Source organism: Cylas formicarius, unplaced genomic scaffold (genome assembly GCF_029955315.1).
Source record: "Cylas formicarius isolate icCylForm1 unplaced genomic scaffold, icCylForm1.1 PGA_scaffold_4__25_contigs__length_36172078, whole genome shotgun sequence".
Taxonomy (NCBI): Eukaryota; Metazoa; Arthropoda; class Insecta; order Coleoptera; family Brentidae; genus Cylas; species Cylas formicarius.
The window spans coordinates 9,482,247-9,507,667 of NW_026844334.1; the positions used below are offsets into that span (position 1 = coordinate 9,482,247).

At 37.6% G+C, this 25,421-nt stretch overlaps 3 protein-coding genes and 1 long non-coding RNA gene across 7 annotated transcripts; 2 read left to right on the plus strand and 2 right to left on the minus strand.

The window, feature by feature from the left end:
* On the minus strand, positions 1 to 3,830 carry LOC132700955 (uncharacterized). Its single transcript, XR_009618701.1, has 3 exons — positions 3,725 to 3,830; positions 3,343 to 3,540; positions 1 to 3,271 (listed from the first exon to the last, which is right to left on the minus strand). It is a non-coding gene; the product is annotated as an uncharacterized LOC132700955 (long non-coding RNA).
* LOC132700954 (retinol dehydrogenase 11-like) lies at positions 3,718 to 25,421 on the plus strand. Its single transcript, XM_060668553.1, has 3 exons — positions 3,718 to 4,015; positions 23,458 to 24,080; positions 24,134 to 25,421. Exons 1-3 carry the CDS (start codon positions 3,865 to 3,867, stop codon positions 24,317 to 24,319), a joined length of 960 nt encoding a protein of 319 aa, XP_060524536.1. The 5' UTR covers positions 3,718 to 3,864; the 3' UTR covers positions 24,320 to 25,421.
* LOC132701296 (uncharacterized) lies at positions 15,795 to 21,236 on the minus strand. Of its 4 annotated transcripts, XR_009618755.1 has the most exons (4): positions 20,848 to 21,236; positions 20,724 to 20,787; positions 20,339 to 20,667; positions 15,795 to 16,508 (listed from the first exon to the last, which is right to left on the minus strand). XR_009618755.1 is itself a non-coding variant. In XM_060669095.1 (3 exons), exon 3 carries the CDS (start codon positions 20,298 to 20,300, stop codon positions 16,536 to 16,538), a length of 3,765 nt encoding a protein of 1,254 aa, XP_060525078.1. In that variant the 5' UTR covers positions 20,301 to 20,630; positions 20,724 to 20,787; positions 20,848 to 21,236; the 3' UTR covers positions 15,795 to 16,535. The 4 variants fall into 4 exon arrangements, 3 of the variants coding, with proteins under 3 accessions (XP_060525078.1, XP_060525076.1, XP_060525077.1); XM_060669095.1 differs by having other exon boundaries at positions 15,795 to 20,630; XM_060669093.1 differs by having other exon boundaries at positions 15,795 to 20,667.
* LOC132701297 (uncharacterized) lies at positions 21,230 to 22,735 on the plus strand. The gene is made up of 2 exons (XM_060669096.1): positions 21,230 to 21,445; positions 22,106 to 22,735. The coding sequence occupies exons 1-2, from the start codon at positions 21,400 to 21,402 to the stop codon at positions 22,456 to 22,458; spliced, it is 399 nt and encodes a 132-aa protein (XP_060525079.1). The 5' UTR covers positions 21,230 to 21,399; the 3' UTR covers positions 22,459 to 22,735.

The window sequence follows — 25,421 nt, forward strand, 5'->3', positions numbered from 1 at the left end:
TTGAAGTGTGATGTAATGTATATATTAAAAAATATAAACCACTCTAATTTTTTAAACTTTTTCATTTGTTAAATTACCTAAAAGAAAGGGGAAATGAAATGATGAATTTGCGCTCAATTTTAATCAGCTCTATATTTTTTGGGTAGAATTTAGAAAATAATTATACTTTGTCGGTGTTGACGGAATTACCATCTTCTAAAAAATAGTGAAAAAGACGAGGCTGTTTCTTTAGAGATTAATGCCAAATCATTCAACAAGTTCGTAGAAAAATTTTATCTCTGTATATCTGTAAGCCATTTTTCCATTTTTCATCCACTTTCAGATACAGCAGGGTTTATAAAACACCTTCATTAAACTAAATTCACACATGAATGTAGAATTGTGGACTAGTAAACAGTAACCTATTTGTTTTATATTGAGACGACACATTTTATCTGATTTTGAATGATGAAAATTTCGATATAATCAATAGAAATAAAAGCTTACTGTACCGCTAGTCACACAGACACTTTCGGGAAGAAAATCACGTTTAAAAATTGCTTGGCTTCGCATTGATGATAATTGATTAACTGTGCTCCACTTGCGCATTAACGTTTTTTCTCATAGTTGGGAAATAAATAACTATTTGACTAAATAGCTTTAATTTCCGACAAAATTCAGCCTCTCCTCACCTTGCTAGCTACGTCGATACATCAAACTCAAGGTGCGCTAGTTATAATATTAAAAGGGTTTTCCCGCTTTATCTTATCAGTCGCGGCAAACGTCGATCAGACGAAAAAAACCTTCGTATCAGAAGCTCCCGTACCAACACCGTTCCATTGGTACAAAGCTTCCATTCATTCATGGTTAGATTTTTAACAGTCAAGTCGTATCAAATACTGTTTAATTTACATTCGAAAGGTGAACGCACTCTGCGCAGTCGGTTTCAGTATCATTCGATACCGATGTTATTTTGTCTTCGGTAATTTTATATCAAAAATGTTATCTATGTTTATACCTCTGCTGTTGCAACTCCCGTAATCCAATCTGTCGTTTTATGCCTCGACCTACGCGGGCTTGAGTGGTCTTCACGTCGCAGTCATAACAAATTTAATCAACGATGAAAAATTGCCTTTTTCTTTGTTACATTGCGGCGAGTAATCGACGAGCGCTTTGCCGTTGTTTAATAAGTAGAATAGAATACATTTTTACTTAGCAAATAATGGTATTTTAGATAGAAATCTTAATTGTAATAATTAGTTTTCAATTCAAGCCAAAACTAATCACTTTAAAGACAAATAAGAAAGAAAACAATATACAACCAAATCTAAATACCTTGAAGTTTATCAAATCACTATACCAAAGATTTAAATTTAAATCTTACTTTTTCATTTTTTTCTCCTCTTACCTATTTTTTATATTTCACTAACCCTACAAAAAATGTAGGGTTTCTACATTATGCATAGTATACAAGTATGAAAATTTGCAAAACTTTTTTACCTCCGACAGTTTAAATTGTTACAAAAACAAAATTCTAAAAACATTATTAGAAACGGTTGTAGTTCGTTACGTCATGACTGCTTTAACGAAATGAAACGGCCAATTTCAGGTCCAATTTTAATGTTTTCTACGACGGAATTAGTTCACATAGTTAAATGGCGTGGTTTTACACGCCTAATGATATGTTGAGTACATTGTCGATACAACAATTTTCCGATTGGGACAATGTATCTGTTACATTTGTCACACCTTAGTCTGACCTCAATAAATTGTGACCGATAGTACACCCAAGCGGTCAGACACTCAGATATTGGTATCGGTATAACCATTGTCGTCATCAAATGTAATATAAGCAAAACGAGCAATGCTATAGAGTGTATGTAATGTCACCCTGTTTAATTTGCAGTATGCAATTAGTCTTGTACTACACTGATATTCTCTAATTCCTTTATCAAAAAGTGAAAACATTTCCACTTGCCATTATATCTTTCAATCTGCATTCAGACATGCATATAATTCCAGATATATTTTGGAGAGATATATTTCATGAGAGGTATTTTACAGTAGTAGAAAATAGTATATTAGTGAGTTAAAAAGTTTACCAAACGTGTTGCATACTATTCTTTTTCTGCGACCGTTAGTTTTTGGGTACATTTTCGTGAAACAACACGACACGACTGTCAGAATTGACAAACGTCAAAATTCAGAGCGTTGGAAATATCTCCGAAAACATCCCATTGCTTCCAAATCCGTGCGGTAAAATCCCGGAAATGTCCGAAGTGGCTCGGATTCGTGGGCCACGAAATTTACGTGGTAAAGTGACGCTTGCCACACGCTAGGTCGGTGGATAATTAGATATTTTACAGACGGGAGTAGAAAAAATAACTTTCAGGACTGATGTAGACACTCTAAATTTCGTAATTTTTATGGAGTTTCTGTTCCACATTATAGAACTGCCAGTTTCAAGCGTTCGTTTGAGTATGACTTGGCTTAGTTATACAGTAGTTTTAATGGAATAACTTTTCAAAAAATCTAAGATTTTTAATTGCTGACCTTACTATTGCGTATCTTTTGACTTAGTAGTTCAAAATGTCTCTGAAAATGTCAGATTTCTTTTCTTTTTTTAGGTTTGGAGCTACCGAAAGCCTGAAATGTATACAAACAAAAAATATATTGGTGTATAAATCAGCTCAAGAGTCCTTTTGAGTTACGTTCTCCGCAACTCATCGTATATATTAAAATTGAAATCAAGATTATTCTTGTTATTTAGTTATCTAGAAGAACGCTTGCAAGCAGAATGGGATACTTATCAATTAATAATAATTGCCTATGTCTCCAATTTGGAAACAATACTACAACAACAGTGTCTGTCCCTACGTAAGCGAAGGCGATCAAGGCGATCATAAAACAATTAATTACGTATAGCAGGTAATTACCGAAACATTTTGCAATTTTGTTTATAACCTTGTTAGAAAATGTCGACAAATTAAGTACCTCGTTAAGTACTCGGCATCACAACAAAAAGTTGTCAACAATTGCAACATAATGTTTAAAGCAAAACAATTGACGTAACAAAAAAATCCCGGTTCTGTGCCCAATGGTCATTTGGAGCTATACAATATATACTATAAACACTCCCCGATTATTAAGAAGTCGATCCAGTTCTTTACTGGGTTTCACTAACTAACCGTGTTGGTCGATTGCTTGCGCTACAGGGCTGCCAATCCCTCGCTGTAATCGTAGTTAGTGAATCTTTTCACATGCGAGTGGTAGCGATGTGAGTAATAAAGGTCTAAAACAATAGCAGAGGACAGCCCATATGTAAATTCTATCAACTTAGAGTGAATACATTCTACTAAGTACCTTATCAATTGCGGTAGATAGACAAAACCATCTGGTTATCCACTAGAAAAAGCATAAACCCCACAAACGTTTTCTTCCTCGGTGGACTATCTCAATAGCGTTTTATAAATATTTTCGTCTAGCTGCTTTTTCATTTTCACTATTCCTCATCTCCCACTCTTCTGTGGCTGTTTACATCAAACTGGCGGAAAATGCCTACTAAAAATACAACGGTTGGAGGTCACGAAATTAATTCAAACAAGGTTGCGTCACGTAAGGGCAACATATAATAATGATAACGAATTTCCCCGAAACGCTAAAAACGCTGGTAGACTTGGAAAAAATCATCGGCCGTCAAAACAACAGCATAAATTTTCGTCAACAATGAAACATTGTCATTTACCTCGTCAATAATTACTTCTACATCCAGGTTATTCTTAACGATTACAGTTTTTTTTTCAATCGTTTCTACTGGCCGCACCGCGTCGCCCGACCATTGTAGTGCGAATGGTAATTTGTGGTCGTAAACATTGCGTTCGCTGAATGGCGCTGCTGAGTGTTATGTTTTACTCTGGGGCGTTCATCGCGTGGTTTCTGGTCGTTTTCAAGTTTTACTTGAAACTGACGAGCGCTTGGTGCCTCAGCCAAACCTGTCTCGTAGGCAAAACGGCCCTCGTCACCGGAGCAAATACAGGCTAGTACCGTTTATACCTTAAATTTTAAAATTTAAATACAAATAGTGACAACATCGTTCTCTCATGAAGTTCACTTCACATGATATATTAGAAGCAACTACATGTCATATATATTGATAAGGTGACCATCAAATTCTTTTACAAAAGTTAATCAATTTTGGTTATTCTAAGATTGCATATCAGTTTATGAGGCCTTACTTGAGGATGAGGCTTCAGAAAGTAAAAATAGGAAAGGGGAATTCGGATGCAACATCTGGAGTACCCCAAAGAAGCAATTTGGGACCTCTGTTGTTTATCTTGTGTGCGCACTATTGTATCTCATTGTAGGACTATAACTAATTGCAGGCTGATTTGGACAGGGCTGTGGGTTGGGTAGCGCAAAACAGAATGTAAATTAATAACATATACTTTAAGGCAAAATGTGATCACTTTTCAGCATGTAATTAACAACAGCGAGGTAAACAGTAAGGGTAAATATTTCCAGTCCAGACTTCTTAGTAAGAAATTCACAAAGTTTTATTATTAGGTTAGTCAGACCACACTTCGACCAATAATGTTTGGAAAATTTCAGCGCTGAATTGTATTGACTGGATCGAAAAAATACATAACGCATTTTTAAAATCTCTGTACCTGTATTTCACAGTAGATGTATAGTGCCGATATAAGCAACAGAAACCGTACATAACCTCAATTTCCTAACCCCCCCGCAGCGGGGGCCCCCCGCGCGTGGCGTCCTAGTGTCCCCCCTGTCTACCAGAGTGCGCTCCGCCCCCCACCCAGCTTGTGTAGCGTCCTGTTTTGCCCCGGTTCCGCCCGTCGCTGCTAGATGTCGCGCGCTTGTGTAGCGTCCTGTTTTGCCCCGGTTCCGCCCGTCGCTGCTAGATGTCGCGCGCTCCGACCGTCGTAGGCCCCCCCGGTAGAGGGCGGTGACGGTGCGGCGCGGAGACGGTGTGGCGCGGTGACGCGGGTGATCGGGTCGTCGGTAAACAAGTCGAGTGACTTATACAGAGTGTCTCAATAATCACGGTTTAATAAAAGAAAAACTATAGATACAATAGTAAATATTTATTAGCTCATATGTAGACAACGTAATGCTTCGTACAAGCGGTGTTTCTGGTCCATGAGATTTTCTACTTCATCGCGGTCGAGGATAATTTCGTCGCCATGATCCTGTTTCAGTATCAACTCACAGCTCTCTTCTTCGTTCGAATAGGTCACCTCGATACTGCTCCCGATGTAGACTGTTATGTCGTTCCAGAACATGATTTCTCCCACCTCGTCCTCCAGAAAGAACAAAAAATCCCAAAAATCCTGGACTTGAAAATCTATGTGCTTGTTCTTGAAGATGAAACGGACACCTGAATTCTTTATTTCGAAAATCGTGTTTTCATCGATAGTGACCACTTTGTTACACATTGCGACAAACAGACTGACTTCGGTATCAAATTCAAATGTACTTATATATCAACAACCCCCCACTATCGGTGTAATTAAGAGAGATATTTACATTTAGTCAATTTGAATAAGCATTTTGCCAAAAGAAGCAAACAAGCGCACGTAGTTACATATAGCGGGATTAAAATAGTTTTTCGATCTGCCGAGATGTTGTATTCGTTACCGCAATTGTCGTTAACGCCGCCGCTGGTGTTATTGGAATTCTTGATAGCGATCGTTTGCCATTCGCCGTGGTCTTCGTAGCTCCGGTTCGCGAAAACGAAACGTACCTTGTAATTTAAATACGGCTTATCTGCGGTAGTGTTATTCGACAATGACACGCTAAAAGTTTGTAGCTTGTCGATTCCGTTGACCTGAGCGAGTTGCATACGCGTCCACGTATCGGGCCAAATGCACCGATTTTTGAAACAAACGAACGCTTCAATCACATCCTTAGGTTTATGTATATAGAAAACGTTTTGTACCACAGCCGACAACAAAACAAAGTGAGCACTTAACAAAACCATGTTTCTAGCCCGAATGAATCTATGCTATATCTCGGTAACTGCTTTTATAACACTCAAACAATAATGACATTTATTCTGGGGAGGTGCCGGGCCGTCGATATGCATTTTGCTGTCCGGTCTGTTATAGTGAACAAAGCAGGGCAAATGAGTTTGCAATTCAAAATTGTTGCGATGTCGTACTGGTAACTTATGCCACATATTTAACAAATCGTGCGGTCTCACATGCTCCAAAAAATGTTGCACAGGAATCAATTCAAGTTGATCGGTATCCAAGCTTCTAAAATCGTCGAAGAAAACTAACTTCTTATTCATTGTTGTGAAAGATCGATAACTTTCTTAACAAATCTCTAATTTGTTTAAAGACACTCTCTGTGGGACAATTAATTGCGACAAGACTCAAGTCTATTTCACCGACTCTCGTTAATTTATTCAAAAATTCGTTGTATTCGTAATACGTTTTCTCTTTGAAAAAATACAAATGTCCGTTGGTGTATCGAAACGCGCCCGACAAATCGTCGGGCAGACCCGGAAACAGTTCCGTAGTAAAACCGTGTTCACTCGCACTCAAAGAACACTCGTCTATTTCTGCATAGTAGCGTTTACCGTAAAATATATACGTTCGACCGCCATACGTATTAAAAATAGCGTTCACTGTTTTACCCGCAGGCACACCCAGTCGCTGGACGCTTTGTCGGTCGCCCACTACCGTGAAACTCGGGAAGTGAAGTAAATAAAACGAATCACCGGTGACTACCAAAAGTTGTCCGTTGGGTCTCTGGTAGATATGCGAAATAGGAGCGTAAATAGGGACATAATCTGATATCATTTTAGGTTCCATGTAGACTTTATCACCTAATCTTATTATCCAAACCCATTTGTCGTAAAATAGATACATATGATGGTTAGACGTAACCAAAAATATGGATGGATTTACGTGACACAAATCTGGTACTTTTGTTTCGTTTTTCCCTATCGGAGGTTTCGTAGTTGTGGTAGTAGTGGTAGTTGATGTTGTTGTGGTCGGAGTTGTTACGCGGGCGGTGGTTGTGGTTTTTTTACCATATAAACGTTGAAGACCTGCAACATCGTCGTATGACAATGTCTTAGAATTTAAGCTATACCAAGGGTACATAATGGCATTGCGATCGTTACTGTGCGCCAAACCCAACGTATGTCCAATTTCGTGGAACAACACAGTAAACAAGCTCGTTTTTCCTCCGGGCGCAGGCACTTCTAAACCGTAGTACCAATCTTCGGATTTATCCAAATGAACTTCCACGCACTCTTGTTGTTGATTTGGAAAAAATGCATGTCCTAATATGTTACCCCTTCCGTCAAAAGCAAAAGGGCAGGATTCGTTCCCTTTACATCTTATGCTTTGTCTGTGGGTAGTATATTTGTCAGACATCAAAATCATTATATCCGGCTCTGAGTAATTTAAGAAAAAATTTAAATTTGATTCATCACTCCATATTTTAAAAACCTCGGTTGCCAGCACTTTTAACTCTTGATAGTGACTGGGCGGTACTTGAATATACCAATTTAAATCCGTTTTCTGCCATCGCGAAACAGTCGTGAAGGCATTTTCTATTACACCACATCGGGGTTTATTTATTAGTTCGACGGTTTCGTTATTAAGAGTACCATCCACCGGTAAATTATAGAAATCCTGAAAATCCATTAGGGCACGTTGCAAACTCGACGCATTGATCTGCGTTAAAGATTCGTTGTCGTTAGGTGAAAGGAATCCGAATTTTTGTAAATATTCAATCACACCTTCCTCGGGCAGCGCGGCGACTATCGTCGACACGTCCGAACAGGTAGTAAAGACAGCGTAGCATAGCAACAAGACTCTCATCTCGTTCAAGGTCAGTAAAATACTAAAATGTATTCGGTTCCTAGCTAATCTTTTATAGGTAAAATAACAAAGAGAAGTGATGAACCAAACGCTTTTAGTCGCTATTTTGCGTGAGATGACGCAGAATATTACTCGAGAAATGGAACGAAAAAAGAATTATACTTCAATAGATTACAGTTTCGCAGTTTGTATTCATATCATAGCATTAGCGTGCTTTATTTTTACGTGTAAATGTATTATTAATTTTTTTGGATTGAAATAAAAAGTCTTATTTAAATAAAAAAAGTTTTATTTCATACAGGGATCCTTGAATACAACCAATTATATAAAAGGGCAGAATTTCTCAACGCGCACATGCGCAGTCTTCCTCCGGAGTGAAACATGCAATGGGCGTGATCCGGTTGAAATTTCGGAGGATTCAACCAATTATCATCGTCGAATTTCTCCACGTTAATGACTCTGCATGCGACACCTTCCCGATCCATTTTCGACATTAAAAATTCCATTTTTGATCTTCCTCTCACGTATATCAAGTCAGCATTTTCTATCAGTAGTCCGATCAACGTATCAATGTCGGAATATTGAACAAAACCAGAACTGTATTTGAGACCGTGATGATATTGTTCGAGCCAGCGTACCGTTCTTTTTTCTGCACCGGTCAACGTGCAATATTCACGCGGCGGTTTCAAAACGTAATGACTAATTTGACATCCATTGTAGACAGCCATTTCTTTAACGACAAATCCATCTTCTAACTGGAAGCCTTGAATATCTACCGCAACGATGCGCATTTTTAATATGACTGGTTAAGATTAGGTTCCTCCGGCGGTATTTATGTTAGATTTCGAACAATCTCGCTGAGCGGTAGTTGTTCCACGATACAATCGTGAATGATGATGCAATAGGCACGTGTATTCGCGGGAAATCCCTTTTTTGCTTCGATGTCTAACTTTACGTCGACAGTGCTGGATTTTACACTGTCGTTTCTTCGAGAACAGTCGATGACGAAAATCGCGCAGTTTTTGAAAGTCATATAGTCAAGCAACGCAGTTTTTTCCTCACATCCCTTATAACTGGGGTAGAAATCCGTGTAATTGTGATGCGCTTCCACGAAGTCATTCTTTTCAAAATCTAATCGTAAACGTTCGTGAGGGTAATATTCTCCGTTTAGTGTTAATCTTATATCCGTTACGTCGACGTGATCGAAAAGCGTCGCATTTTTCGCTTCGTTGTCTTTGCGATTTGTTTGAAAAGCGACTATTACGTATCGGGGGCTTTCGATAGCCGCGCACGTCTTGACAGACCAAATTTCTTTGGTAGAGCCCGCGGTTAGGGCAGGATATTCATGAAGTTCCCATCGTCTATAGGGTATCAATATGGGTTGATCTAATCTAATCGATTTCAGCAGAGCCAATTTGATTTCGTCGTTTGGAAATATGTGCTTGACCCTAAGATCGACACTATCAATTTTTAATTCCGCCGTTGTTTTAATTGCACTGGCCGCAACACCGCCCATTGGTTTAATTATCATACAATTTTTGTCATGTCTGGCTCTTACCAATCTTATGGTTTGTTTTCCACAAGTTATCATATTATAATCATTAAATATGTTTAAAAAGTGTCGTAACGGGATTCGCATGCTAAAATGGCCATTTTCTGTATCGTGAATCGCATTTTCAGGGAAATTCCAGCCGGAAATATCTAGATGCGATGAGTCATCTTTCGAGTAACATAGATAACCTCTAATCGTACTAACTATACCCGGATCACGCACGCTATCCACTTCTTTCCCATTCAGCTCGTACGATATAGTTTCAAAAAAAAATGCTCCTGCATTGTTTACAAATTGCACTTGGTCGGTTCCCGTGAGACGTTTCAGCGATCCCTTAATGCAAATAGCAGCGTCGTACATAAGCAGCCAGGCATCTCCTTGATTGATCGTGATCTCAATGGTGTCGTTGTTCAAAAAAGATTTCACAAAGGGATGATAGGTGCGGGTCTCCACGCGCTGGATAGATTCATCAAATTTTGGCTTTCTGTGTATGTCGAATATTTGATTCGATAACATCGTAGCCCAGTGATCGGAGAAATTGTTTGTTGCTCAATGTAAGACGACCTTTACGGATACGCCTCGGTTTTGTTACTAACCCTACCGTTTGGATGTTCGCTTTTTTATATTCACCAGCGTCTCCGATTGAGTTGAAAATCAACATTACGTTAATTTTTTAAGTTCCAATCTAATGATGATTTCTTCACCTCGGAAATTAACCAACTCAAAATTTTGATCCAGAACCTGTAGGGTAATGTTGTAGATTTGTCGTTTGTTTACTGGCAAGTACGTTAGATATTTAGGAGTTTCGTCGATGGCGTACCCCGGATCGACGGACAAGGCAAACTCGTAAATTGTGTGCGAAGGTCTGTCGTTGTAGAACGCTCCAGACGTTATGTTACTATCTACATGTATCGTTCGCACTTTTATTATATCCACGGGTAAATCTGAGGAATGCATAATATTGGGCTCCAAAATTTTCTGTGAAAACCCCAATAATTTTCCGATACTGTCCGAGTGTTGTTTAAAGTTTACCCCGTATACGGGGCTGTAGATTTCACACTTTATCGTATTATTGTTGGGTTTGATTGATATCTCCTCTATTAACTTTGGGATCGTATTCTTCTCTTCCTTATTTTTTGGCAGATGTTCGTTAATGTAGGTTTCAATGTCGCTAATTTCATAGGACCCGGTCGGAATTTCAATTACGTTTTCTTTATTGTTACCATCGAAGTAGTAAAATTTATTCGAACCCTTATCTATGTTGGGAATGTTGTTGTAAGAGTGGAATCCAATCAGCGCTAAACCGTACTCTACATCTTCATCCAACTGCAGCGGATTGACAAAGTCGATGGATAATGTCGACGTGTGCCCTTTTAACGTAAATATGATCGACATGTTGACTGCTTATAGATCCGCGATTTCAGTCCTTTTTATAGAGAAATTGCAAACACAAATGACCGCAATTGTATTGCGTAAACTTTTGATATCTATCGTGATTATAGTAGATATTGACGCTGTTGCCGAAATATTTAACAAGTTCCGCGGGTGGTTTAAGGTTACCGAAACTGTCAAAATACTCAACATCGTTTCCCTTCCTCTTTTTGTATGCTACCCAGTGGGTTCCTCTATTTCGACGAACATCCAAATTTACGATTCCGCATTCTTGCGATCTGATTCGACGGGGTAAACTATCTCGCATAAAAACACCCCTGAAGTGAGGAATTTTTAATTTGCGCGCCAGAGATATTAAATCGACGTCGTATAGAGCCCTTCTGGGTAGCTTTATTGGGAGTTTTTTTGTTTCTTCAGATAAAGACCGAATCCGCCGCGCGGACTCTTTTTCAAGAATAGACCCGATCCCTTTTTTCCAATCTCTTCCATAGCTCGGTTATGGCGGTTGGCCTCTTCGAGTTTCTTTCGTGCGTTTTTCGCATCGATGACAGTTTTAGCGATAGCAGCGGCTCCGCCCGAGAGCGAACCTAAAGCCCCTAGCGCTCCTAATAACGGTAAAAGTGGTAAAATACCGCCCGATTTTGATTCGAACGGTATAATTCTAGGTACCCTAATTTTTTTACGTCCTCCCGCTTTTCTTACAGCGGCTCTGCCAGCTCGAAGCGCTTCCAGTGCCGATCTTCTAAGCATTTTAGGGTTATCGATATGAAACAATTGTTTCTTCTTTAATGCATTGCGAACCTTTTTCACGACACCCTGTCGAAACGAAACAGAGGGACGCCGTTGTTGACCCATACCGAGCTTACGTTTAGTTTTCATAGTCGCGGTGACAAAGAATGCGGCAGCTTTTTCACCAAACTTTGCGTCTTTAGATTTTACTCGCTGCCACGCACGCGTTTCCAATTCTTTATCCGCTTTATGACGTTCGTCTAACGATTTGTTTTGCCAATAGGCAATGTCGTGTACCTTACACGCAGCGTCCAAAGGATTCACCCCGCTATCGCCTCGGTTCAAGCGTTTTTCCAATTTTGTACCGGGACCGCAAAACTGGTAACCCGGAATGTGTACTTCAAAAGGTAACTTGTTAATAAGCGTGTTAACGAGACCACTTCCGGACGCGAAGCATAACATACTAATTAAAGGAAATTGCTTGTGTCGTATATATATATACGAGGTGTCTCGAATAAACATTGTAGTCATGCGGGTGGTGCAGCAGAAACTCAAGCTCCCCATCGATAATTTAGATTTGGTTTGCGGAGATGGTTTCTTTAACAAAAGCAAACACGGTCAACTGCTACCCAATTCATTTAGGGCGGTGTTTTGCGGACCTAGCGGTTGCGGCAAAACCAACACCATGTTAGCGCTACTCTTTAACCCCAACGGGGCAAGTTTCGAAAATGTTTACGTCTACTCAAAGTCGTTGTATCAACCAAAATATCAACTGTTATCTCGCGTATTGAGCAATGTCAAAGGAGTTGGATATTATCCCTACAGTGAAAGAGACTCGATAATCGACCCCAGCGACGCGAAAGAGAATTCTCTGTTTATTTTCGACGACGTGGCGTGCGACAAGCAAGATAAAATTCGCGAGTATTTTTCGATGTGCCGACACAAGGCCATCGACGCTATTTATCTCTGTCAGACATACTCCAAGGTACCCAAGCAATTGATACGTGACAATTGCAATATTGTCGCGTTGTTTAAACAGGATGACATGAATTTACGTCACGTTTATGATGAACATGTCTCACCCGACGTTTCATACGACATGTTTAAACAAATTTGTTCCGAGTGCTGGAAAGAAAAGTACGGCTGTTTGATAATTGTCAAAGATTTCGACGTAAAAAACGGATGCTACCGCAAGGGTTTCGACAAATATATAAAAGTCGATATTTAATTGTCGATAGAAACAGTCATGAAGGCGACGTCCGCCGACATCGCCGACGCGGCGCTAAAAAAAAAAGTAAACGAGTTGTCTAGATCTATTCGAAAGAAGTATTTAACATTAAAATTGGGTAAGAGCGAAGAGGATGCGTCAATTCGGAAGCTTTTCAAACCCGTCAGCGAGCCGCTAGAACGTATAGCAAAAATAAAGCTATCACCGTCACCGGCAGAAATAAAAACTGAACGTCGAGGTGTCAAGCGGGAACACAAAAAGGAACCGAACGAAGAAACAAAAAATAAGGTTAACGTATCATTTTTGCCTATGGAAGAAATTCAGGAAACGCCGGATCCCAATAAGAGCGTTGAGATGCAAAATATCGATGAGGAGGAAGATGATGTGTTTGACACATCGAGCGTGGCCAACGCATCCCTTCAATCATACCTGGAACAATATCCAGAAATTTCCCATTCATATATTCAAAATTTATGGGTAAAATCGCCCGACACCGATATTGTTTACGGACCCGTTTACGACAAAATATCATCCAAATGGTTTCTCGGCAATAAATCGCTGGATTTTCATCAAGGATCTGGCGATATTATTGTAGACGGCGAGAGATATTCCGGTACCCGCGGCTTGTATAATTTGGTGTTTTTGAAAGATCCCATAGCATACACAAAAGACGATTTGGCACAATATAAAAAAATAATGGAGGCTACCCAGGTGCACAGGGACGCGATCGGACGTTTGAAAGGCGCATCGACTGTACCAAAATATACCAAGGTCATCCGACCCTTAATAAAATCTCAGTCGCGTTCGTACTCGTACAGCGGTCAAGGTTATAATATGCGTTATAATGACGCTCCTACTGAATATGTATACTGGGACGACGTCAATGAACTCGTAGAGCGTCTGAAATTACTAATCGCGTCGAAACACGCAGGCAACACGTCTCATGATAACGAAATAGTTTCAATCGTTGAAGAGCTAAAAGAATCAGGTTTTATACGTTAGTTTAACGATGAGTCTGGACAAGTTTGGACGTTCTAGCGCGCTGCGACGACCCTTCACTAATACTGTGATTAGAAGCGCCCTCGACTATATGCCAGACGGAAACGTCAATATGAACAATTTAAAAATTTGCAATGTCCAAACGCCTAGCGATGACGGTGACGTGGCTAACAAAAAATATGTGGATGAGACAAGTAATTTATTAAAAATTGCATTGAGAAAGATTATTGGACAGAAACTCGAAGCGTACACGAAAAGATTACAAATTGAAGACAAAACTAAATTCTCGCGTCTTGAAGAACAACTGAAAATGAGTAGCACTACACTCGAAAATGAAAATATGCAGTTTCGCGAAGTTTTCCACCAAAAGCTAAGCGAAATGAGCGCAAAGAAAGATTTGGAAAAGCACATGACAAAAGTCGCCGTTTTGTCACAGCAATTTCGTGATATTGTAACCAAAATGGAGCGACTTACGAACGAAAATGAGAATATAATGAAGGTATTGAAACAAAGGGTTTTAAATCCTCCATCGCAACCGAACACACATTATGAATAAAGAGAAGGTACAACTGGTTCGAGAACTGCACAAGCCGGCACGCAGAAATTATGCTCGCCGCCGGACTATAATACGAGGGATGGATGACCTGTGGCAAGCGGATCTGGCCCAATTAGATCGCTACAGCAAACAAAACAGAAATTTTAAATTCGTGCTGGTTGTGATAGACTGTTTCTCAAAATATGTATGGTGTCGCCCGTTGAAAACCAAAACCGGGGTCGAAGTCGCCAAGGCGTTTTCCAAAATTCTCAAGGACGGACGGCACCCTCAAAACTTGCAAACGGATCTCGGTAAAGAATTTTACAACGACACGTTTCTGAAACTTGTGGATAAGCATAAAATTAACCACTATAGTACGTATAGCATAAAAAAGGCCTCAATTGTCGAACGGGTGATACGTACCCTCAAAGAGAAATTGTTTCGACATTTTTCTTTACGCGGGACGTACAAATGGATCGATGTGCTCGCCTCTATCGTTGGTGAATACAATAACACAAAACATAGAACGACGGGTACGAAACCCATCGATGTGAGTAAGAGCAACGAAAAGAGAATTTTGAAAACCGCGTATAGTAGCATAAAAATATTCGGTCCTCGTAAACTTAAAGTCGGCGACATCGTTAGAATCAGCAAAGTCAAGCACGTTTTCAACAAAGGTTATACACCGAATTGGACCACGGAATTGTTTAAAATTGTTAAAGTACGGGTTACTAACCCCGTAACGTATTTGCTTCAAGATATGCAGGGTAAACCCATAATGGGCGGATTTTATGAAGAAGAATTGCAGAAGACAGTTAACCCGGACTTATATCTCGTCGAAAAGGTGTTGCGCAGACGAGGCAATATGGTTCTCGTGCGCTGGTTGGGATTGGATAAGTCGCACGATTCGTGGGTAGACAACGTAGACGTTTTGAAATAAATTTAGTCTCGATTTAGAAGTTCTGACATAAATACGTGTATATGATGGCTCAAGAGAAAATTGTGACATCCAACGAATTGTATAATTTATTGGAAAATTTCGAGTTGCAATTTCCTTCATCAGAAGTGCTCCCGTCCAGCTTCGTTCCTGTAGAGCAACAAACCAAAAAATCTGCGACCAAACGAAAACAAAGTGCGTCGGTCGTATCCCGCAAGAAGAAGAAGAAAACTACCACAAGTGAAGCGTTTGCAGCTCCAACGTCATCCGCTGATTGGCTCGAAGTGTTCACGGACGGTAGAGAAAAAAGTGTCATTTGTGAGGCATTCAATTTAAAAAGAAACTTGGCGTCTCAGTTGTCGGGATTAGAGTGCAATATCAACGAAATTGAAACACAAATTGCGCTTTTTAATACAGACTTGCAAGTGGCGCGGATGCAAGCTCAAGAGTGCAAAAGAAAACTAGAACAATTTAATAATTTAGCATTTAACGAAATTGTAAAATAGTAATAATGTATATAATAAATAAATTATACAATTACAAACTTCTGTGTAATTATTATGCGGTGTTGTGGTGGTGGTAAAAAAGAAAATAGCGTCTAAATATATACATGTTTATTCTTGTTGCAATACAATGGAATACAATCAATACATAAAAGCCTTATCTACAGTTACATATGTTATAATAAAACCACAGTATTAATAGTTCAATGGACTATCAGAAAAGCGTAACTTTTTTCCATATTTCCTCTCATCGTGAAGCATTAAATTACATTCATCTTCAGTTTCTACAGTGAACAAAACTTCTTCAAAGCAGCTTTGACACCAAAATTGTTTATCGTGATATACATCATTCAAATTATTTATATCCAGCTGTAAATGATAGTGATCCAATAAAAGTCTAAAATTTTTCTTTTTAAATTTTTTAACTAGTTGAAATATAAAGTGACAAGATTTACAAACTAAAATTTCCGAATATTTTATCCTGTAATAACTGACCCATAAACAGTAAGCGGATTCTCCGTCAAAATCAATGGTTGGAGTTGCCAAAATGCTATTTCTGTAAGACGATCCAAATCTCTTATTCAACAGAATGAATTCTAAATTTAATAAAGAATTGCCATCAGACTGGAGCGCTAATTGTTTAAGGTACCTCCATCTATATTTCGAATAATATTTAAATATTAGTATCGTTAGTTTCCAAGGCAAAGGTGACTCAAGCAAAAAATCAGCACTACACCTAATATTTTCGCAAATTGTTATAATACAAAGGCTTTCTAATGTAAGTTGTTTGACCATAATCTGTAACAAAAATATATTAAAAAATAATTACGGCACTTTATAATGTCCCCACGGAAGCGTTTCATATGAATTCGGCAAAAGATAACGTTTATCGTCTAAAGGACTCAAGGCAACTTTTGTTTGTTCGATGCTAAATACATTGTGAGTGTATGAGCGAATGGTTCGTTGAGTGGCGTACTTTTCCCTAAAATTTGTTAAGCATTCTACGTAGTCATCAAATGAAATTTTATTTTTTACAATATTGTACTGAATACCCTTTGACTTTTTAACTACCGAACCCGTTAAAATTTTGAAAGTATACATTTTCGACCTTAACCCCGCATAATGACTAATGATGGTGCCATTAGTCTCATCCTTCATCAACCCCAAAACCTTTTTGTTGATTTGCGGTATATTATAGGGATTGTCATTAGGATAATCAGACGTGTCAAATTTTGTTAAATCGGCCTTAATAACGCTTTCATATGCGTCATAACATTTGATATTATAAATGAAACTGTCCGTATCCATGTATTGAATTTTACATTTTTCGGGACCCAAATTTGGAAGCATGTAATTATAATGAAACTCGTACATGGTCGTTTTCGACAAATCCAATATGGACATTCCAATATAAAGTGGCTTATTAAAGCAAAGTTCCGATTTTTTTAATTCTATAAGCAACAAATTGTTATCAAGTATGGTTCTACTGTGAAATCTAGGACTAGAAATTAAATTTTTCGCACCGTAGCGACCATCCCACGCTTTAACAAATTTAACAATACGATGCTTGCGAATGTTTTCCATTGTTTTACCGTAAGCGGCATTATTAAACAATTTGTATAAATTTATACCAAATTTTGTCTTTGCTTGGGTTCTTAATTTATTATTATGATCGATATAACATTTCAACCAACGAGATTGGTTAAATTTTAATATTTTGTGAATTTTCTTTAGTACGAGACCGTTTTTGAGAGCCTGTTTTAAATTGCGATAGTGTATGACGTATTTTTCTTTATTATACAAAGTAGTCATTAGTTTTGGTAACTTTGAATTGGGGGGCACTCGATGTTCGGCACAAAATGGAAAATCTCTATGTGTGTCATGTAATTTCTGCGGGTATTCCAGGTCTACCTCTAGGATATATCCTTGGGAAGATTCATCTGGAATGTTCATGACATTAAATGAATCAATCTCTTGATGAGACATCCAGTCGAATCCTCCGTAAGGAAGAGGCTCGCACATGGCCTTGCCATAGAGGTTATTGACGTCAAAGTACATGATATAGGAATCATCCCTGGATGAATCGTAGTTGGGCATATATTTATTGTTGGCCTCCGCATATCTACCAACACACACCGAAATTCCACCTCGTATAGCCCGCTCGATAAACATAATTTGGTCAATGTCGCGCAAAAGTTCTAAACGACATTTTGTGAATCTAAGCATGCAATCCCATGTATACCCGGGCATACTGAAATACCACGCCGGATCCAAAACGTGTGTTGCCATACAAGTTTTTCGAAAATTTTCGAATATATCTGCCAGAAGAATAACGTCGGTTTTTAAATACAAATCTGAATACTCGCCTAAATTTTTTATTTCAAACGACTGCCAAACACTTTGTGCGTGGGAATATTTTTCTTCACTAATATTGCTTTCACTTAATTTATTATAGAATTCTTCAATCGGGGGTAAAGTTGTTTCATTTAATTTGTCTATATGGTCGATGTAATCGTAACAAAAAATACCTTTTTGCGACAGTAAATTTAATTTTGATTCGTCGAGATCGGAAAATTCTTTTCTTAAAATATATAGTTCATTTTTATCCATACTGGAAACTAAATTATCCAGAGATGCTCCCAAAAATCTAAACGAATCTATAAATCTAAATTTTATGTTATAATCAGGTTCGAAATATGTAAAAGAGATGTATTTTTCCTTATTAACCGGAACTATGGATACATAGCTTTTTTTTGCTAAAACCGGAAGCAGGAAGTGGCTATCGTATCCAGAAAGGTTCTGGAATACTACGGGCACTACAAATATTTTTTTAAAATTTAAATTACAAGCCTGATGGGCAAAACCTCTAAATTTACCAGTAAAATGATCATGGTCACGAACAATAACATCTTCTTTTAAAAAAGGTTTTTCACAAATATGACAATGACTCGACCTTTGATCTAGACTAATTTCACTATCCATTGGTATAATATCCTTAAATTTTGAACGAACAAATTTTGATAAATTAGATATTTCCTCCACGAACCAATCAATACAATCTAGACCACGATAACTTTTGAAAAATGATATTGAATCATCATAAGAACATTTAAAGTAATATGCAGCACTGTAAGCTTCGTGCTTTTGGTATTTCGAGGTTTTATCTGAAATTTTCAAATTTACTTTTCTCAATTGACTCTCAAAATCGGCGTAAATTACAAACGGAGTCCTTTGTTTATATATATGGTTTCGAAATTCAACGTAATCATATTTGGGAAAAGACACTTTATACTCATTGAAACTGGAACATATTGTTTCGTGGTCATGTAGACGAGTTTCGTTATTGAAATAATTCAAACACCTATCGCAAATGTATTTCTTGTGATTATATTTACTGAGCTGTGAGGAAACTAATCGAGACAAATTTTTAATGTAACAATAGTGATATTTTATTTCTTCATAATCATTATCTTGCGGATCAGGATCAAAATCATTAACTTTTGGATAATATTTATTTTGTATTAACAACAAATTTGAATGTTTTTCGCGTTTTTCTTTTGTTAATCGTGCAGGTAACACGGAAAAAAAACTAGTTTTTTCATTTTTATTAAACTCTAAGATATAAACATTGATGGAAATATCATTGTCTTTTTCAAATTTGCTTATTTTATTCATTTCCATAGGTGTTTGTAAATTTTCAGTTTTCAAAACACTTTTGTAGTATGGATATGAAGAGGGTAAATACTGACGAAAACGTGCTGGAAAGAGTCCGCATACAACTGACCAATAAAAACACGCTTGATCGTCATTTCTAATGTTAATACAAGCCCTTTTATTCGCAATTTCTTTAGGCAACTCAACGAAGGATGACCCGTTACCCATTTCAAATTTATTAATGTTAATCTCTAAATAAATAATATTATTTAAAGCCCACCCGGAATCACGTTCCTGAAACTCTGACATTTGATTTAAAATTTTATCTTGCACATTTTCAACAAACCAATCATTCAATTCTGTTCCTAAATCAACTACAGCATTTCCGGTACTCAGATATTTAACATCAACTTCGCCTTGGACATCATTTTTTGCCTTAATAAATTCACCGCAAAATGTGGTATTTACTTTCAGCAATAAAAATTTCTTTAAAATTTGACTAATTTTTTGTTGAAATATTGGACGAGAATCGTTTAAAAATTGAATTAAATCTTTATGAAGTAAATTAATTATGACACCAGTCTGAACTCTTCCCTGGAAACACGACGCTACCGATTCCCATACAACCATTTCATTTGTGTTTGTCTCGCGGCTACTACTTTGTAATCCCAATCCAAAATGCTTATGTTGATAATTAAGAATAATTTTTCTAATAGCTTTCAGATGTTGAATTGTAGTTTGTAATTTTCTTTTTAACCCAATAGATAAATCCTTTTCGTTAGAAACGATTTGGTTGCAAGATTCAATATTTTTATTTAGTCTCCTAAGCCACACATCACTATCTCTAAGAGTGAACTTGTCGGAAATATGCTTTTTTAATTTTTGTAAGGTTAAAATTAAGATTTGCGCTCTATGAATGATCTGCTTTACGCGCATCGTGGTTTATTAAATATATAACAGTAAATAAGACTTACCCTGTATAATATGTTGATTAATTTTGAATTATTTTGAATTTCTTTAAAGAGTTGGGCTTTCCAATATCTTTGGATCCCTCGTAGACCAGTTTGTACTGCCCCGACGCAAAGTGTTCTAGTCTCGGACGGAAAGCTTCTGTCACGCGAGTAGGAAGAAATACTACGGAATTTTCTAATTGCAGCAACACGGAATTGCCAAATTTTGTATTAACAATTTTGGCTCTAGTAATTTTAAACGGAACGCCTATCGGCAATTCATGCAGTTTGACAATCGGCTGCTCAAAATCACCTTCTGCAAGACAGGTTTGATTCAGTTGACTTAAGTCCATCTATAAATTATTATTAATTATTTTATCTCAAAATTAAAAAAATAAAAAAAACTTACGCTTAAGATTGCTGCTATTCTATTTGCGGTTACGGGTTGAGAGTACTAAGATGATCTTTAAGACCTTTATAAAATAATAACAAATGTTAAAGAATTAAAATAAGACAATAAAAAAGGTACTTACTGCTTTTTTGTACGAACACCAAACCACTAAGTTAGCTTCCACGTTGCACGAATAATACCAAAAACAACTACTGACAAAACAGAGAAAAATGAGATGTATTTATACGGTGCGAGAATACTTTCTAAAAGTTAACAAACGAAGACACCTCCACATGCGTTGCAACAAATTTTTCCCATTACGTTAATCCCACGGAGCAAATATAAAGGGGGCAATTAATTATTATTCTCAACAAGCAAAACAACTCGACATTTAGACTCGGCGCGTTATGAAATTCCACATCCCATACGGAGATTGTAAAAAATGAAAGCAAGTTGGCCTTGATCTTTTGCGGCAACATACGTTCGTCCAACGTCCGAAGCGGTTGCGTTCCCGTGTGAAAGCGTGTTGACCTTGAGACTTCTACCTGCACGGTTGTCTGGCGACAACATCGCGTCTATTCAAATCGGCGTTGGTGCTTGTGGGTAGAAGACCTTTCGACTTTTAATTCAACCATGGAAGGGAGTGCATGTGTATAAATACGTTGCATGTGTATTATAGACTATATTCAGTGCAATGAATACAGAAGTGCGATGTCCATTTCCCTACGATCCTACAACTGGTAAGTTTTATATTTTAATTACCTTTATACAGTGCGCGTCTTTTCTTGTGGGTTTCAGTTTGGGTTATCACTTTTTTGGTTAGTTTCTACCTGTTTTTAAAATATGATACTCATCTTTTTTACGTTGCATAATAACCGATTTAAATTGAGTGTTTTTAATAGCTTTTAAATGACAGTGAATGGAAAAGGGAATTTTGGCTTTTAAAAAATAAACAATTTTTAAATTTGTTTCAAAAATGTTTTATTTTTTGTACTAAAAAATTGCAGTTTGCCTTTTTGACAATAATAATCGAATTAAATTGAGCGTTTTTAATATCTTTTAAATGACAGTGAATAGGGAATTTTGGCTTTTAAAAAATAAACAATTTTTAAAATTACTGAAAGTTTTGTTTCAAAAATGTGCGTTTTATGGGGAAAACGCGAAATATATACATATTTTTGTTTATTTTTTGTACTAAAAAATTACAGTTTGCCCTTTTGACAATAATACACGTACATTTAAATGACAGTGAATTGAAACGTGAATTTTGGTATGCGCGTATAACTTAAAAAACAATTTTTAAAATTATTTGATAACCCCCCTTTTTGGAAGTTTTGTTTAAAAAAAAAAAATGTGTGTTTTATAGGAAACGCTACATATCATACTTTGTTTTGTTCTAGAAAAAATCGCGGTTTGTCCGTATGACAAGTCGCATATTATGTTGGCGCATCGCTTAGGGCGTCACATATTCAAATCACACAAAGAGTACCGGGGGTTAGAATTCCCGGTACGACATGAAACGACAAGGGAACATCACCAGCAGCAGGAGCAACCCGGTGGATCAAAAGAAACAAAGGAGCAGCAGGAGTACCCGGGTGGGTGGTCGACGGAGTGGGACGGCGAGGAGTGCACTTCGTATTTAGATTTCCTCCGGGAACGGGAAGAAGAACAACGCAAGGAACAGGAACAATGGGATGGTCGACTGAATCGACATAAAAAGAAGAAGAAACTCCTCGCCAGACCAATTTTATAAATAAAATAAAATGTATTAAAATTCAAGTTTATTTAATTATCCTCCCGATCCACCGCGTCACCGCGCCGCACCGTCACCGCCCTCTACCGGGGGGGCCTACGACGGTCGGAGCGCGCGACATCTAGCAGCGACGGGCGGAACCGGGGCAAAACAGGACGCTACACAAGCTGGCGACATCTAGCAGCGACGGGCGGAACCGGGGCAAAACAGGACGCTACACAAGCTGGGTGGGGGGCGGAGCGCACTCTGGTAGACAGGGGGGACACTAGGACGCCACGCGCGGGGGGCCCCCGCTGCGGGGGGGTTAGGAAATTGAGGTTATGTACGGTTTCTGTTGCTTATATCGGCACTATACATCTACTTTTCACATAAAACATTTTTGGAAATGTTTGAAGTTAACCAATTAACGAGATAGGCAAGTATATTATATTGTAAATAGTAAAAAGTACAACAATTGTGATCATATAAAATATATCCATTTTAATGGTAATAAAAATTAATTTAAGAATCCTCAACTACAATGTAGGTATTTAGACTAGTAGTTCAAAATAACTGTCAATACCTCACTCAACAAAATGACCTTCATCATAATATTGACTTGTTTTTTTACCATAATACAATGTTTTTTTTGTGAAGAGAGATTAAATAAATGAATCAAAATATATAAAAATATTTTGGAAAGATTTCATTTCAAAAATATATACTAATATTTATTCCAAAAAATGGCAGTGATGCCATCAAATTTTTGAGAACTTATAAATATTATAAACGATTTAACTCCATTCGAGCAAAAAGACGTGTTGAGTTACTGGCCGTAAGATCTTTAATTTTTAATATCTTACATTCAACGAAACAAGCAAGAAAGTAAAGCGAATATTAAATAAACAACAGTAAAAAATGTCACATGAAATTCTCAATGTGTGTTTCACGAACTACAAACACCCAGAAAGACTTGTTCTGTATTATTCCACTTTAAAAACTAAAAACAGTAATTTGCAGGTTTGGGCTACGAGACCGCTTTGGACTTCGCCAAGAGGGGAGCCAAAGTGATTCTCGCCTGCAGAAATGAAGAAAAGGCCCGCAAAGCTTGCGAGAGGATAAAAGAAGAAACGAGCAATCCTGACGTTTATTACAAGCTCGTCGATTTTAGTAGTCTGCAATCGGTACAAACTCTAGCCCAAAACATTAACGCCACCGAGAAACGTCTTGATATACTGGTAAATAACGCAGCTACCGGTTACGTGCCCAACCAAATCACCAAAGACGGAATCGAGATCACCGTGCAAGTCAACTATTTGTCCTCGTTTCTGTTAACCATTTTGTTGCTAGATCTTCTGAAGAAAACGGGCTCGTCCAGGATAGTGAACGTGTCATCGTATGCTGCTCTGTTTGGTGACACGAACGTGGAGAAAATGAACGAGTTCAGGCAGAACCAGTACGTGAAATACGCCACCACCAAACTCTATATTATATTGTTCACGACAGAGCTTGCGAGAAAACTGGAAGGGACTGGAGTAACCACGTTTTCGGTTCACCCAGGTACTGCAGTCACCCAAATATACCGAAACGTGCCCGATATGGTTAGGAAACCTCTGGAGTTCGCACTCAACTTTTTGGTAAAGGTGCGTAGGTTACACCGGTCGCTGAGAAACGGATGCTTATGATACGGTTTCAGACTCCAATCGAAGGGGCTCAGACACAGATCTACTGCGGGGTTCAGAAGGGTATAGAGCCTTACTCGGGAGAGATTTTTCACGAGTGTCACGCGGTCAATAGGTATTTCAATGCAAAAAATCGCGCAGTCGCCGAAAACTTGTGGAAAAAATCCGAGGAACTGATCAACATCGAACAGTTTCATTGAATAAAACGCGTTCGAGTTCTTGGCAAGCCTTGACGTATATTGAATTTTTGATAGGTTGTAGCTAAATAATATATTAATAAATATTTATTATTATTTAAAAATCTTTTGTTGATGAATCGAAGTTGCTCATGTTTCGCCAATTATCCGTTTGGCATCACTAAAGATTTGAAGAAGCCAACAGGGTGATTGAAGAAACATCAATTCGATTCATCAATAACTTGTTAATGATGTTAATTATTAATGTTAGGTATATTTTGCCCAACGCCTATAGTTTGTTGTTTATCTGGGGTTGTTTTTATTCTTTGGTGTAAAGCCATAGGTTATGACACGCAGTATTTTGTATGTCCTTTGGTCCTGATTATGCCTGCTATCTTAAATATTTCATATAAACTGATTGTAGATTCATTTAGTCAGAATTTTTCGTTTTCGTGTAGTATATATTTAGCAGTTTAGCAGATGTAATATTGTGGTACCTGACACATTGATGAGAGTTTTTGTTTGTTAATAAATAGATTTCTCACGCCGTTGGAGAAGATGAAAAAACAAAGAACAGCATGGGCAATTTCAATATTTCGCTAATTTGAAGAAAGTTGTAATGTAATAATGATAAGGTTCATTTCAATTGTGTTGAAAAATAATCTCTCAATTAAACTGTAAATGAAACACATAATTCAATTTCAATGCTCGACCTTTGATAACAACCGAGTAACGTATAGTTTATTTAAACAGTTGCAAGTTTTAAAACAAAAATATTTTATCGTAGTTATCAGTTAAATCGTTGATACATTTTTGTTATGAATTTCAAATGTGTTTATTTTGTTTGTCGCAATCGGTTGTTTCTGGCGACAAACGAGCTGTTTTTATTTTATTTCAGCGGATTTTACTTTTTAAATGCGCGCCTTTGCGTTAAACGTCGGTGTTGGTTTGATTCGCTACAAAATTTCAGTTCTTTGTTTTACAGGTGCGATTCATAATTTTATGAATGTTTTTTTGAAATTTTAATGTCTTATAAAAGCTATGAAATAGGAATTAAAAATACGAAAATACAAATCACACAATGATGTAAAAATATAATATGTAAAATAATATTATTTGAAATAAA